General features: G+C 44.2%; 1 protein-coding gene across 5 annotated transcripts in view; it reads left to right on the top strand.

The window, feature by feature from the left end:
- LOC139279464 (carabin) overlaps positions 1-14,969 on the top strand; it is a 246,818-nt gene that overhangs the window by 67,465 nt on the left and 164,384 nt on the right. For 4 of the 5 annotated variants that reach the window (XM_070898596.1, XM_070898594.1, XM_070898595.1 and 1 more), the window contains 2 exons: positions 2,096-2,225; positions 12,786-12,855. In XM_070898596.1, coding sequence (XP_070754697.1) covers positions 2,096-2,225; positions 12,786-12,855 — 200 coding nt within the window. The remainder of the gene's footprint in view (positions 1-2,095; positions 2,226-12,785; positions 12,856-14,969) is intronic. The other variant, XM_070898593.1, reaches the window with a different exon arrangement.

Raw genomic sequence — 14,969 nt, 5'->3', positions numbered from 1 at the left:
CACATTACTTGTAGGGTGTGAGTCTGGGTGGGGTAGAGGAACAAAGGGATCTCGGAGTACAAATACACAACTCACTAAAAGTTGTGACACAGGTTAGCAAGGACATAAAAAAACCAAACCCAGCATTATGGTTTATTTCTAGAGGTATAGAATTGAAAAGTAGGGAAGTTATGCTAAACCTGTATCGAACCTTGGTAAGACCATACTTAAGAGTACTGTGTACAGATCTGGTCCCCATATTATAAAAATGATAGAGGCACTGGAGAGGGTGCTGAGAAGATTTACAAGGATGATACCAGAAATGCGAGGGTATACATATCAGGAAAGGATGAACAGGCTGGGTCTCTTTTCTCTTGAAAAAAGAAGGCGGAGGGGTGACCTAATAGAAGTTTTAAAAATTATGAACGGTTTTGATAGAAAGGATACAGAGAGAATGTTTCCACTTGTAGGGGAGGGCATAAGTAGAGGCCATCAATTATGTCACCAAGAAATCCAACAGGGAATTCACAAGAAACTTCTTTACCCAGAGAGTGGTGAGAATGTGGAACTCGCTACCACAGGGAGCGGTTGAAGCGAATAGTATAGATGCGTTTAAGGGGAGGCTAGACAAGCATATGAGGGTGAAGGGAATAGAGGGATATGGTGATAGATTTAGATGAGGAAAGACGGGAGGAGACTCGAGTGGAGAATAAATGCTCGCATGGACTGGTTGAGCCGAATGGCCTGTTTCTGTGCCGTATATCCTATGTGCTAACACCTTTCACGGCCACCCGGCATCCCAAAGTGCTGCACAGCCAATGAAGTACTTTTGAAGTGTAGTCACTGTTGCAATGTGGGAAACGCGGCAGCCAGTTAACGTAACAGCAAGCTCCCACAAACAGCAATGTGCTAATGACCAGATAATCTGTTCTAGTGATGTTAATTGAGGAATAAATATTGGCCTCGGACACGGGATAACTCTCCTGCTCATCTTCAAAATACTGCAGTGGGACCTTTTATGTCCACCTGAGAGTGGGGGCCTTGGCTTAACGGTTCATCCGAAAGACGGCACCTTTGACAGTGGAGCACTTCCTCTGTATTGCACTGGAGTGTCAGCCTAGATTTATGTGCTCATGTCTCTGCAGTGGGACTTGAACCCACAAGCTTCTGACTTAGAGGCGAGGGTGCTGCCACCTGAGCAATTTAACAAGATCTGATAGAAATGTTCAACATTGTTGAGGGTTTTGGTAAGGTAAGTGGGGAAAATCTCTTTGCACTGGTTAGTGAGTTTGCAACTAGAGTCATAGAATAAAATCGTGCAGCACAGGAGGAGGCCATTCGGCCCATCGTTCCCGTGCCAGCTCTTTAAAGAACGATCCAATTAGTCCCACTCCCCCCTGCACTTTCCCCACAACCCTGCATTTTTTTTTTCCTTTTCAAGTATTTATTCAATTCCCTTTTGAAAGTTACTATTGAATCTGCTCCCCCCGCCCTTTCAGGCAGCGCATTCCAGATCACAACAACTCGCTGCGTTTAAAAAAAAAAAATGTTTCCTCATCTCCCCTCTGGTTCTGTTGCCGATTTATCTTAATTACAGGGCCTACATTTAAAGTTATCATCAAAGGAATGAAGGGGGAGGTTAAGAGCATCTTAATGCAGTGGGTTGTTGGGGTAAAGAGTGCGGGAAACAGAATCCATAATGGCTTTTGAAAGGGAAATGGCTAAATATTTGGAAAATGTAAAAGGTCTGTGGGGGATCAAGCATGGGTGATTGGGACTGATTGGATCACTCTTTCACAGAGCCGGCACAGGCACGATGGGCCGAATGGCCTCCTTCTGTGCTGCATGACTATGGGGGTAATTTTAGGGTTTGGGTAAGCTGACCTAATTACATTCTCTGTGGACTTCAATGAAAAGCTACATTGGGCGGAGAGTAAACTGGCTCCAATCCCACCCGGGGGTGGGTGCGGTGAGGGTTAAAATGACCCCCTCTGATTCTTTGTTCATTGTTAGATTAATTATCAATTAACTTTCGCTGTAAAGCATGCAGCTGTTTTTTTTTTTTAAGGTGAATTCTTCACCCAGTTTATTTTTAACTCTTATTTTATTTTGCCAGGAATGTCCTATATCGCAGCCATGCTCCTAATGAACATGCGGGAAGAGGATGCTTTCTGGGCTTTGGTTGTCCTGCTAGAAAAGCCCAAATATCTGGCTGGATTTTATGAACATTCTCTACATACGTATGTGTCAGTATTAGTGATTTAAGTGTGTTTGTGTCTGTGTGTGTGTGTCACTCAGAGTGTGCGTGGTTCTGTGTCTGTGTGTTTTTGGCTGTGTGTCTGTATGTGTGTCACTCTGTGTACGTGTGTCAGCCATGATCTTATTGAACGGTGGAGCAGGCTCGAGGGGCCAAATGGCCTACTGCTTGTATTTCTTATGTTCTTATGTCACTCTGGGTGTCCATGTGTGTGTGTGGGTATGGCTGTGTGTGTCACTGTGGGTGTGTATTGCTTTCCATTTGCGTCTCTGTGTGTCTGCCACTGTGTGTGTGTGTGTGTGTGTGTGTGTGTGTGTGTGTGTGTGTGTGTGTGTTTGTTTGCCTGCCTGTGTGCTTTTGTTCTTGTCTTCACCATGTTATTTGTTAAGGAATCAATTGAAAGCCACAATCACGGAGATCCAACTGCAAACATCGTCAAACAAAAGAAAAAAAGACTTGCATTTCTGTCGTGCCTTTCATGACCTCATGAAGTCCCAAACAGGTCATTTTGAAATGTAGTCACTGTTGTCATAGAAAATAGGTGCAGGAGTAGGCCATTCGGCCCCTTCGAGCCTGCACCACCATTCAATATGATCATGGCTGATCATACAACTTCAGTACCCCATTCCTGCTTTCTCTCCACACCCCTTGATCCCTTTAGCCGCAAGGGCCACACCTAACTCCCTTTTGAATATATCTAACGAATTGGCCTCAACAACTTTCTGTGGTAGAAAATTCCACAGGTTCACAATTCTCTGAGTGAAGAAGTTTCTCCTCATCTCGGTCCTAATGGCTTACCCCTTATCCTTAGACTGTGACCCCTGGTTCTGGACTTCCCCAACATCGGGAACATTCTTCCTGCATCTAATTTATCCAGTCCTGTCAGAATTTTATATGTTTCTGTGAGATCCCTTCTCATTCTTCTAAATTCCAGTAAATATAAGCCAAGTCAATCCAGTCTTTCTTCATGTCAGTCCTGCCATCCCGGGAATCAGTCTGGTGAACCTTCGCTGCACTCTCTCAATATTGATGGTGTGGCCTCGCCAAGGCCCTGTACAACTGCAGTAAGACCTCTCTGCTCCTATATTCAAATCCCCTAACTGTGAAGGCCAACATGCCATTTGCCGCCTTCACCGCCTGCTGTATCTGCATGCCAACTTTCAATGACGGATGTACCATGACACCCAGGTCTCGATGCACCTCCCCTTTTCCTAATCTGTCACCAGTCAGATAATATTCTGCCTCCCTGTTTTTGCCACCAAAGTGGATATCCTCACATTTATCTACATTATACTGCATCTGCCATGCATTTGCCCACTCACCTAACCTGTCCAAGTCACCCGGCAGCCTCTTAGCATCCTCCTCACAGCTCACACTGCCCCCAGCTTAGTGTCATCTGCAAACTTGGGGATATTACATTCAATTCCTTTGTCTAAATCATTAATGTATATTGTAAATAGCTGGGATCCCAGCACTGAGCCCTGCGGTACCCCACTAGTTACTGCCTGCCATTCTGAAAATCCCGACTCTCTGCTTCCTGTCTGCCAACCCGTTCTCTATCCACGTCAGTACATATAAATTCACCTGATTCTGACTGCAAGGGACCTACATTTGTCTTCACTAATCTTTTTCTCTTCACATATCTATAGAAGTTTTTGTAGTCAGTTTTTATGTTCCCTGTAAGCTTACTCTCATACTCTATTTTCCCCCTCCTAATTAAACCCTTTGTCCTCCTCTGCTGAATTCTAAATTTCTCCCAGTCCTCAGGTTTGCTGTTTTTTCTGGCCAATTTATATGTCTCTTCCTTGGATTTAACACTATCCCTAATTTCCCTTGTTAGCCACGGTTGAGCCACCTTTGTACAATTGTTGAAGTTCACCATGTGATCTTTAAATGTCTGCCATTGCCTATCCACTGTCAACCCTTTAAGTATCATTCGGCAGTCTATCCTAGCTAATTTACGTCTCATACCATTGAAGTTACCTTTCCTTAAGTTCAGAACCCTAGTCTCAGAATTACCTGTGTCACTCTCCATCTTAATGAAGAATTCTACCATATTATGGTCACTCTTCCCCATGGGGCCTCGCACAACAAGATTGCTAATTAATCCTCATTACACAACACCCAGTCAAGGATGGCAGCCCTCTAGTTGGTTCCTCGACATATTGGTCTAGAAAACCATCCCTTTTACAATCCAGAAAATTCTCCTCCACCGTATTGCAACCAGTTTGGTTAGTCCAATCTATATGTAGATTAAAGTCACTCATGATCACTGCTGTATCTTTATTGCACGCATCCCTAATTTCCTGTTTGATGCCATCCTCAATCTCACTACTACTGTTTGGTGGTCTGTACACAACTCCCATGAGCGTTTTCTGTCCTTTGGTGTTCTGTAGCTCTACCATACAGATTCCACATCATCCAAGCTAATGTCCTTCCTTACTATTGCGTTAATCTCTTTAACCAGTAACGCTACCCCACCTCCTTTCCTTGCTGCCTATCCTTCCTGAATATTGAATACCCCTGGATGTTGAGTTCTCAGCCTTGGTCACCCTGGAGCCATGTCTCTGTAATCCCAATTACATCATATCCGTTAACAGCTATTTGCGGTTAATTCATCCACCTTATTACGAATACTCCTCACATTGAGAGACAGAGTCTTCAGGCTTGTTTTTTTTAAACACTCTTTGTCCTTTTAGAATTATGTTGTAATGTGGCCTTTTTGGATTTTTGCCTTTGATTTCTCTGCCCTCCACTTTTCCTTATCTCCTTTCTACCTTTTGCTTCTGTCCCCATTTTACTTCCCTCTGTCTCCCTGCATAGATTCCCATCCCCCTGCCATATTAGTTTAAACCCTCCCCAACAGCACTAGCAAACACTATCATTAGGAAATGCGTCAGGCAATTTGCGCACAGCAAGCTCCCACAAACAGCGATGAGATAAATGACCAGATAATCTGTCTTAGTGATGTCGATTGAGGGTTAAATATTGGCCACTGGGAAGAACTCCCCTACTCTTCTTCGAAATAGTGCCGTGGGATCTTTTACCGAGCAGGATAGATCAAACATCCCTGCTCGTCACTGTCAGGATTAACTCCTTCCCAGTAACTATATGTAGCAACTCTGACCATGAATTGGCAGTTGAAGTTTGCAGCTAATGACTGTCCAAATTACTAGAATAATAATATTTCCAAGACTAACGGCAAGCAGATGTCCAGTGGAACATTGTTGCTGCAATTTGAAATTTTGTGAAAAAAGCTATGTGCCGAAAATTGCGGCCTCACCGGGCATGTACGATGTGGGCATGTACGATGTGCGCATGCACCTGAAGAGGCCTCGCAAATACCGGTTCTCAGCCCGCATGCGCCGAGAACCGGCTTTTGTCAAAATCGCTCGCATCCCTGGGAGAAGGACATTCGTGGATGGAGATTTGAGCTATTTGCCCAACTCTTGCCCAGCAAATCTCCTTCAAACTCTTACGCCTAGTAAAAGCAGGTGTATAGCCTACTTTTACCAGCGTAAGAGTTTTAAAAGATAGAAAAATCAAATTTTATCACTAATTTGTATATTAAAAACCCTGTCCATTAAGGTAACTTTATTTTTAACTCTCACATTAAAAATTTTCAAAAAGTTAATTTTTTCCTAAAACATTTAATTTAATTCAATTTCAACTAATTTTAAACGTGACTTTCTTTTATTCATTGTGTTGTGTTTCTGTGTTTTGGGGAGTATTCTCATTGATAGTAATGGGAGCTCGTATAAACGGAACTCACCATTATTATCAATGAAAATACTCCAGGTTCATTGGTGGTCCAGGCCATGTGATCCCAGGTTGCGCTTACGTTCCTGGGATTCGTGGGCCCGTACGCTGGGCTGTGAAAGGAGGCATCAGAGCGCATGTCTACATTCCTCCAGGACAACCAGGTACTCTTGTTTTAAAAAAAAAAAAATTTGGGTTGGTAGCCTCCGACCGCAATTTCTGGGCCAATATCTCAGTGACTGAAGGCAAGCTTTGAATGCCCAGTACAACATTGTTGTAGCAATTTGCAATTTTTGTGAAAGAAACTACATATCAGTGTGGAAATATCAGCACCAAAAGAAATGCCTTTAAGTCTTTTTTTAAACACCTACATGTTCTCTCAAACCCTTTTTGCGGATTGTCGGATCATTTCTGCATTGAAGCCTCAGAACCTAAGTAATATTTTTGTTTAAAAGCTGTAGCACCAGCTTTAGTCTTGACACTGTGCTGTGCAATATTAGCAGACGAATGCTCAACTCTCGTCTGAAATTTTTATTTACGCCATTTTAATGGAGGTCTTCACCCATTTGAAATAAGGGCGATAGGATAAATTAATGGAGAGTGAAATTTTAATCTCCGTGCATCAAATGTTTGTACACTGGAATCCCATGGCATCATTTTGTAGCACGGTGATTGATGCATTCTCAAAATTATAAATTATTTAACTCGGCAATCATTTTTTTTAAATCCGGAAGGCTGAGAAGGTTTTCTGGTATTCAAATGTTATTGCCAAAATCTGGAATTAAGTATCAGTAACAGTGATTATGAAGCTGTAGGATTGTAGTAAAAGCCCAACTAGTTCACTGACGTCCCTTCAGGGAGGGAAACCTACCGTTCTTACCCAGTCTGGATGGGTCTGGAGTCACATATTCTTCTCAAGAGCAATGAGGGATGGACAATAAATGCCGGCCTTGCCAGCGACGCCCACTTCCCGAAAATGAATTTAAAAAAGATATTGTTTTCTTAGTCCTGGGCGTTGACTGCTATTCAGATGTTTGTGAAGTGGCGAGGCCGCACAGAGTAATTAAATGGCCATCTTTTAAAACACTAATCATTTTATCGGGAGCTGCCATTTTTCTACTTTTGCATAGTGCAGTTCTGTCTGAAACTATCGAATTAGTCAAGCTTGGTGTGTCGGGTTTTGATTGTGATCATTACTATGATCATTGAAGGAGCACTCTGAAAAGACGCTACGTTACATTTTATTATTTTTCTGTAAATTAAAAAAAATAGCTCTCGAACCTTTAGGATGAGATGTTAAACTGAGGCCCCACCTGCCTATTCAGGTGGATGCAAAAGATCTCATGGCACTTCAGTGAAGGGCAGGGGAGCCCCCCCACCCCGTTCTGAAAGAGTTTGCATTTATATCAGTGGGCAGCACACTCGCCTCTGAGTCAGAAGTTTGTGGGTTCAAGGCTGACACTCCAGTGCAGTGCTGAGGGAGCGCTGCACTGTCAGAGGTGACGTCTTTTGGATGAGATATTAAACAGAGGCCCCATCTCTCACGGGTGGACGTAAAAGTTCCCACGGCCACTATTTCAAAGAAGAGCAGAGGAATTCTCCTCAGTGTCCTGGACAATATTTACCCCTCAATCAACATCACTTTTTAAAAAAAACAAACAAATTATCTGGTTATTATCACATTGCTGTTTGTGGGAGGTGCTGTGTGCAAATTGGCTGCCACGTTTCCTACATTACAACAGTGACTACATTCCAAAAAGTACTTAATTGGCTGTAAAGCGCTTTGGGAGGTTCTGAGGGTGTGAAAAGAAAGGAAAGGAAAAGGAAGTGGCATAGCTCTGCTAATAAAGGATGAGATCAGTGTGTTCGTGGAAAACGATATTGGCTCAGAAGATCAAGATGTTGAATCAGTTTGTGTGGAGATAAGGAATGATAAGGGGAAAAAGTCATTGGTGGGCGTAGCCTATAGGCCCCCTAACTGTAGCAACTCTGTTGGACGGAGCATAAATCAAGAAATAATGGAGGCCTGTTTAAAAAAAAGGAACGGCAATAATCATGGGTGATTTTAACCTTCATATTGATTGGACGAAGCAAATTCGCCAGGGTAGCCTTGAGGAAGATTTCATGGGGCCTGAATTTGATGGAAGCTAAGTTCCGCCTAAGTGCTGTTCAAAGGACCGGCGAGATACTTGACGGCACTTTGGGTGGGAGTTTCGTAAAAGAGTCCTTGAAAGATTGCCTGGTGGTAAAAAAGGGAGTTATGCCGTAAATCTGGGCGGCAGTGGGCGAGTGCTCCCAATCTCGGCAGCAAATGCAATCCTGCCAAAGTGCCGCCGAAAATTGAAACTGGCCCAGAGGGGGGGAACCTATAAGTAAAAATTTACACAAAACTAAATCCACTAGAAGACCTTCAGGAGACCTCGTCCACATAAATCGCTGAAAAAAAATAATTTCACTAACCTTTATTTTGCAGGTTTTCATAGTTACTGTCGGGGTTAGACCTGCCTCCACGCAGCGGTCCTTCCCCCCCCCCCCCGCCCCCCCCCCCCCCCCCGCTGCTGCCAACTCTGGCAGCTCGGTGGGTGCGAGATCACTTACGCGCCTTGCGCGCTAGCGGCCGTCAGCAGGCGGTTCCCAGTGGTCCTCCCCTCCCGCCAGAGGGAGGCCTAGTGGAAACTGGCACCGAGGGGAGACCGCCCAATAAACTCGGCGGCAGTCAGCAGCAGCGGGCGGTAAATCCACCAAGTTTGGACCCAATGTGTGTATCCGGGATTGTTTCCTTGAACAGTACGTTACGGAACCAACCAGGGAGCAGGCTATCTTGGATCTGGTACTGTGTAATGAGATAGGATTAATAAACGATCTTGTAGGAAAGGATCCTCTCGGAATGAGTGACCATAACATGGTTGAATTTCAAATTCAGTTGGAGGGTGAGAAAGTTGAATCTCAGACCAGTGTCCTGAGCTTAAACAAAGGAGACTACAAAGGTAAGAAGGCAGAGTTGGCTAAAGTGGACTGGAAAAATAGGTTAAAGTATGGGACGATTGATGAGCAGTGGCAGACATTTAAGGAGCTATGTCATAACTCAAGAGAAATATATTCCAATGAGAAGGAAAGACTGTAAGAGAAGAGATAACCATCCGTGGCTATCTAAGGAAATAAAGGATGGTATCAAATTGAAAACACGGACGTATAATGTGGTCAAGACTAGTGGGAGGCCAGTGGATTGGGAAACTTTTAAAAGCCAGCAAAGAACGACTAAAAATATAATAAAGAGAGGGGAAGATAGATTGTGAAAGTAAACTAGCATGAAATATAAAAACAGATAGTAAAGAGTTTCTACAGGTACATAAAAAGGAAAAGAGTGGCTCAAGTAAATGTTGGTACTTCAGAGGATGAGACTGGGAAATTAATAATGGGGAACAGGGAAATAGCAGAGACATGGAACAAATATTTTTATTGGTCTTCACAGTAGAAGACACTAAAAACATCCCAATAGTGGATAATCAAGGGGCTATAGGGAGGGAGGAACTAAAAACAATCACTATCATTAAAGAAGTAGTATTCAGTAATATAATGGGAATAAAGGTGGATAAGGCCCCTGGACCTGAAGGCTTACATCATAAGGTCTTGAAAGAAGTGGCTGCAGTGATGTTGGATGCATTGGTTTTATCTACCAAAATTCCCTGGATTCTGGGGAGGTCTCAGCAGATTGAAAAAACGCAAATGTAACACCCCTATTTAAAAAATGAGGCAAACAAAAAGCAGGAAACTATAGACCAGTTAGCCAAACATCTGTCATTGGTAAAATGCTGGAGTCCATTATTAAGAAAGCAGTAGCAGGATATTTGGAAAAGCATAATTCAAACAAGCAGAGTAAGCATGGTTTTATGAAAGGGAAATCATGTTTGACAAATTTGCTGGAGTTGTTTTGAGAATGTAACGAGCAGGGTGGATAAGGGGGAACCAGTGGATGTGGTGTATTTGAATTTCCAGAAGGCATTTGATAAGGTGCCACATAAAAGGTTACTGCACAAGATAAAAGTTCATGGGGTTGGGGGCAATTTATTAGCATGGATAGAGGATTGGCTAATTAACAGAAAACAGGGAGTCGGGATAAATAGATCATGTTCCGGTTGGCAAACAGTAACTAGTGGGGTGCCGCAGGGATCAGTGCTGGAGCCGCAACTAATTTACATTCTATATTATTGACTTGGATGAAGGGACCGAGTGTAATGTAGCCAAATTTGCTGATGACACAAAGATGGGTGGGAAGCAAATTGTGAGGAGGACACAAAAAATCTGCAAAGGGACATAGACAGGCTAAGTGAGTGGGCAAAAGATTGTCAGATGGAGTATAATGTGGGAAAATGTGAGAAATAATAGAAAAACAAATTATATTTTAAATGGAGAAAAATTGCAAAGTGCTCCTGTACAGAGAGATCTTGGGGTCCTTGTGCATGAAACACAAAAGGTTAGTATGCAGGTACAGCAAGTAATCAGGAAGGCAAATGGAATGTTGGCCTTTATTGCAAGGGGGATAGAGTATAAAAGCAGAGAAGTCCTGCTACAACTGTACAGGGTATTGGTGAGGCCACACCTAGAGTTCTGCGTTCAGTTTTGGTCTCTGTATTTAAGGAAGGATATATTTGCATTGGAGGCTGTTCAGAGCAGGTTCACGTAGCTGATTCCGGAGATGAGGGGGTTGACTTATGAAGATAGGTTGGGCCTGTACTCGTTGGAGTTCAGAAGGATGAGAGGTGATCTTATCGAAACATATAAGATAATGAGGGATCTCGACAAGATGGATGCAGAAAGAAATTTCCACTCATAGGGGAAATTAGATCTAGGGGGCATAGTCTCGGAATAAGGGGCCACCCATTTAAAACTGAGATGAGGAGGAATTTCTTCTCTGAGGGTTGTAAATCTGTGGAATTCTCTGCTCCAGAGAGCTGTGGAGGCTGGGTCATTTGAATATATTTAAGGCGGAGATAGACAGATATTTGAGTGATTAGGGAGTAAAGGGTTATGGGGAGCGGGCAGGGAAGTGGAGCTGATCCCGTGATCAGACCATCCATGATCTTATTGAATGGCTGAGCAGGCTCGAGAGGCCGTATGGCCTACTGCTCCTATTTCTTATGTTTCTTATGAAAGGTGCTATAGAAATACAATTTTTTCTTTTTTTTTTATATACCACCTTTCATGACCTCAGGATGTCCCAAAGCGCTTTAGAGCCAATGAATTCTTTTTTTGAAGTGTAGTCACTGTTATGTTGTTTGGCAGCGAATTTGTACACAGCAAATTCTCACAATTATCTTTTTTTTTTCAGGTGTTGGCTGAAGAATAAATGGTGGCCAGCACACCAGGAGATTCCGCTGCTCCTCTTTCATGTCACCTGAGCAGCGGTTGACGTTTCATTCGACAGATGGCACCTCCAACAGTGCAGCACTCCCTCAGCACTGTACTGGAGTGTCGGCCTAGATTTTTGTGCTCAAGTCTCTAGAGTGGGACTTGAACCCACAACCTTCTGACTCAGAGGCGTGGGTGCTGCCCACTGAGCCACAGCTGACTGCGGGCAATATTCTTCCCTCCATGAACAGCGTGGAAAACAGATGATGTGGCCGACAGTAAAAACAGAAAATGCTGGAAACATTCAGCAGGTCAGGCAGCACCTGTAGAGAAAGAAACAGAAAGGTCGGTGATCTTTTGTCAAGATCTGGCCATTCATCTCTTTGCTGTTTGGGTGACTTTGCTGTGTGCAAATTAGCTGCTCCATTTGTCCTCAGAACAACACTTCAAAGCAAATTCACTAGTTGGTCCTTCTGAAGTCTATATAAATGCAAGTTCCTCCATTGCTTCTAAAATTTAGGATGGAACTCTTTCTCTCTGAAGCGTTTTTCTGCCTTTTTCTCTTTCTCCCATCCATGTGTCAGCAGCAGTTGAGAGGCCAGTTGCCTGCCCCTCGTCCACCTGCATGCACGGCAATGACCCAAAGCGATCTTTCTCCCTGTGTGAAAAGGCATACTTTGATGCTGGAGTAGGGAGGAACTGCTTTCAGATGCATATTCCAGCCTCTCCTGCATCCCTAATTTTCTTCGCTCCACCATTGGCGGCCGTGCCTTCAGCTGCCTGAGCCCTAAGCTGTGTCAGCCGTGGCTCAGTGGGTAGCACTCTCGCCTCAGAAGTCGTGGGTTCAAGTCCCGCTCCAGCTGACACTCCCAGTGCAGTGCTGAGGGAGCGCTGCACTGTCTGAGATGCCATCTTTCCGATGAGACGTTAAACCGAGGCCCGGTCTGCTCTCTGAAGTGGACGTAAATGATCCCATGGCATTATTTCGAAGAGCAGGGGAGTTATTCTTGTTGTCCTGGGGCCAATATTTATCCCTCATAACAAAAAAACAAATTATCTGGTCATTATCACATTGCTGTTTGTAGGAGCTTGCTGTGCGCAACTTGGCTGCCTGGTTTCCTACATTACAACAGTGACTACACTTCGAGACATCCAGTAGTCGTGAAAGGTGGTATATACATCCAAGCCTTTCTTTAAGCTCTGGAATTCCCTTCCCCAAATCCCACCACCTTTAAACCTCTCTCTTCTCCTTTAGGTCAATGCTTAAAACCTACCTCTTTCACCAAGCCTTTGACCACCTGTCCTAGTGACTCGGTGCCAAATTTTAGTTTGATACTCCCTCCGGTGTGAAGCGCATTGGGAGGTTATAAAAGTTGTTGTTTTAAACCACACTGCCTTGCTGTTTCATATGCACGCTGAAATATAATTGTTTGCATTGCAGAATCCAAAGGCACGCCAAAATCTTCCAACAGCTGCTGAAACATCGAATGCCCTGCCTCTGGCAGCACATGGTAACCGTTTTATAATAGACCTGCAGCTTTTATCGCCACCCGTACACTCTCGGATCTTAGTTGCTCGTCCGCCTTGTGAGCGAAATTTTCTCGGGCACAGACATGCAGATAAGAATATAAGAAATTGGAGCAGGAGTGGGCCATTTGGCCCCTCGAGCCTATTCCGCTATTCAATAAGATCATGGCTGATCTGATGTTGGCCTCAACTCCACTTCCCTGCCCGCTCCCCGTAACCTTTGACTCCCTTATCGTTCAACGATCTGTTGATCTCCACCTTAAATATATTCAATGACCAGCCTCCACAGCTCTCTGGGGTAGAGAATTCTACAGGTTTACAACTCTCTGAGAGAAGAAATTCCTCCTCATCTCAGTTCTAAATGGGCGACCCCTTATTCTGAAACTATTCCTCCACGAGGAGACACATCCTCTCTGCATCTACCTTGTTGAGCCACCTCAGAATCTTGTATGATTCAATAAGATCCCCTCTCATTCTTCTAAACTCCAATGAGTATAGATGTTGTGTTCCTTTAGTTCAGCACAAAGGTGTTTTCCGAAGCATCTATCCTGATTGCGGAAGTGTAGAAAGGCTGCACTTTGCTCTGGGGAGGTGAGATCCTCTTGCAGACTAAGCCGCAAGGTTCACATGCCAGTGATTTGTGGATTTTGTCCAATTCTAGAGATTAAATGACAACATTTCTTTACCAGTTACCTCTGTGACACCAGCAAGGGGCCAGTCTGCGTGCCGAAACCGCAGCGATTCCATCTCTTTTACCCAAGTAATCCCTCCAATTAACTCCCACCTATGATTTTTGCTTCTTAGCGTTCATGATGTCGCTACTGTGGCTCCTTCTTTTCTCCCTCCCACGTACTGGTTACCCCTCCGGACTCCACCATCGGCGAGCTCCCTGATGCTCCCCTGGCCCACTTTTGCTTCTCTGCGTCATAGAATCATAGAAACTTACAGCGCGGAAGGAGGCCATTTTGGCCCATCATATCTGCGCCGGCCAACCAACCTAATCCCACTTTCCAGCTCTTGGTCCATAGCCCTGCAGGTTACGGCACTTTAAGTGCACATCCAGGTACTTTTTAAACGTACTGAGGGTTTCTGCCTCTACTGCCCTTTCAGGCAGTGAGTTCCAGAACCCCACTCAAATTTCCCCTCAAATCCCCTTGAAACCTCCTACCAATTCTATGCTCCCTGGTTGTTGACCCCTCTGCTAAGGGAAACAGGTCCTTCCTATCCACTCTATCTAGGCCCCTCATAATTTTATACACCTCAATAAGGTCTCCTCTTAGCCTCCTCTGTTCCAAAGAAAGCAAACCCAGCCTATCCAATCTTTCCTCATTGCTAAAATTCTCCAGTCCAGGCAACATCCTCGGAAATCTCCTCTGTACCCTCTCCAGTGCAATCACATCTTTCCTGTAATGTGGTGACCAGAACTGCATGCCGTACTGTAGCTGTGCCTAACTAGTGTTTTATACAGTTCAAGCATAACCTCCCTGCTCTTATATTCTATGCCTCAGCTAATAAAGGCAAGTATTCCTTGTGCCTTTTTAACCACCTTATCTACCTGACCTGCTACCTTCAGGGATCTGTGGACATATACTCCAAGGTCATCTCATGTCATTCCCTGCCCTCCACCAATCTTCAGCCTTCATGTTCTCCCCCTTCGTCCTTCCCGATTTTGTACTGGGTAATGCGCGACTCTGTCAATTTCCTACCCCCTTTCTCTCATTGCTCCTCTGTCCTGCTAAAATCACCCGCTCCAGCATCTGCTGGGCAGGCCCCTCTCGAATCTAGGTATCATCCACCACGCCTACCTTAATACCCCTCAGGGCAGGAAGGAGTGGGAAATTAGTGCTGACTTGCTATTGTCGCCTACATTCCAAGAACAAATTGAAAACAATTAAGAGTCATGTTACTTTAGTAAAGGTGGAGGAGCAAAGAGATTTAGGTGTCCAGGTAAACAGATCACTAGAAGCTCATGTACAGGTACAGTCAAAAAGGGCAATTAACTGTTGGCTTTTATCTCAAGGGGAATTGTTTAGAAATCAAATGGGAGGAAGTGATGCTTCAGTTGTATAGAGCCCATAGAGTCAGACCCTATCTGAAG

The sequence above is a fragment of the Pristiophorus japonicus genome, chromosome 14 (assembly GCF_044704955.1).
Source record: "Pristiophorus japonicus isolate sPriJap1 chromosome 14, sPriJap1.hap1, whole genome shotgun sequence".
Lineage (NCBI taxonomy): Eukaryota > Metazoa > Chordata > Chondrichthyes > Pristiophoridae > Pristiophorus > Pristiophorus japonicus.
This window is presented reverse-complemented; position numbering and strand designations above follow the sequence as displayed.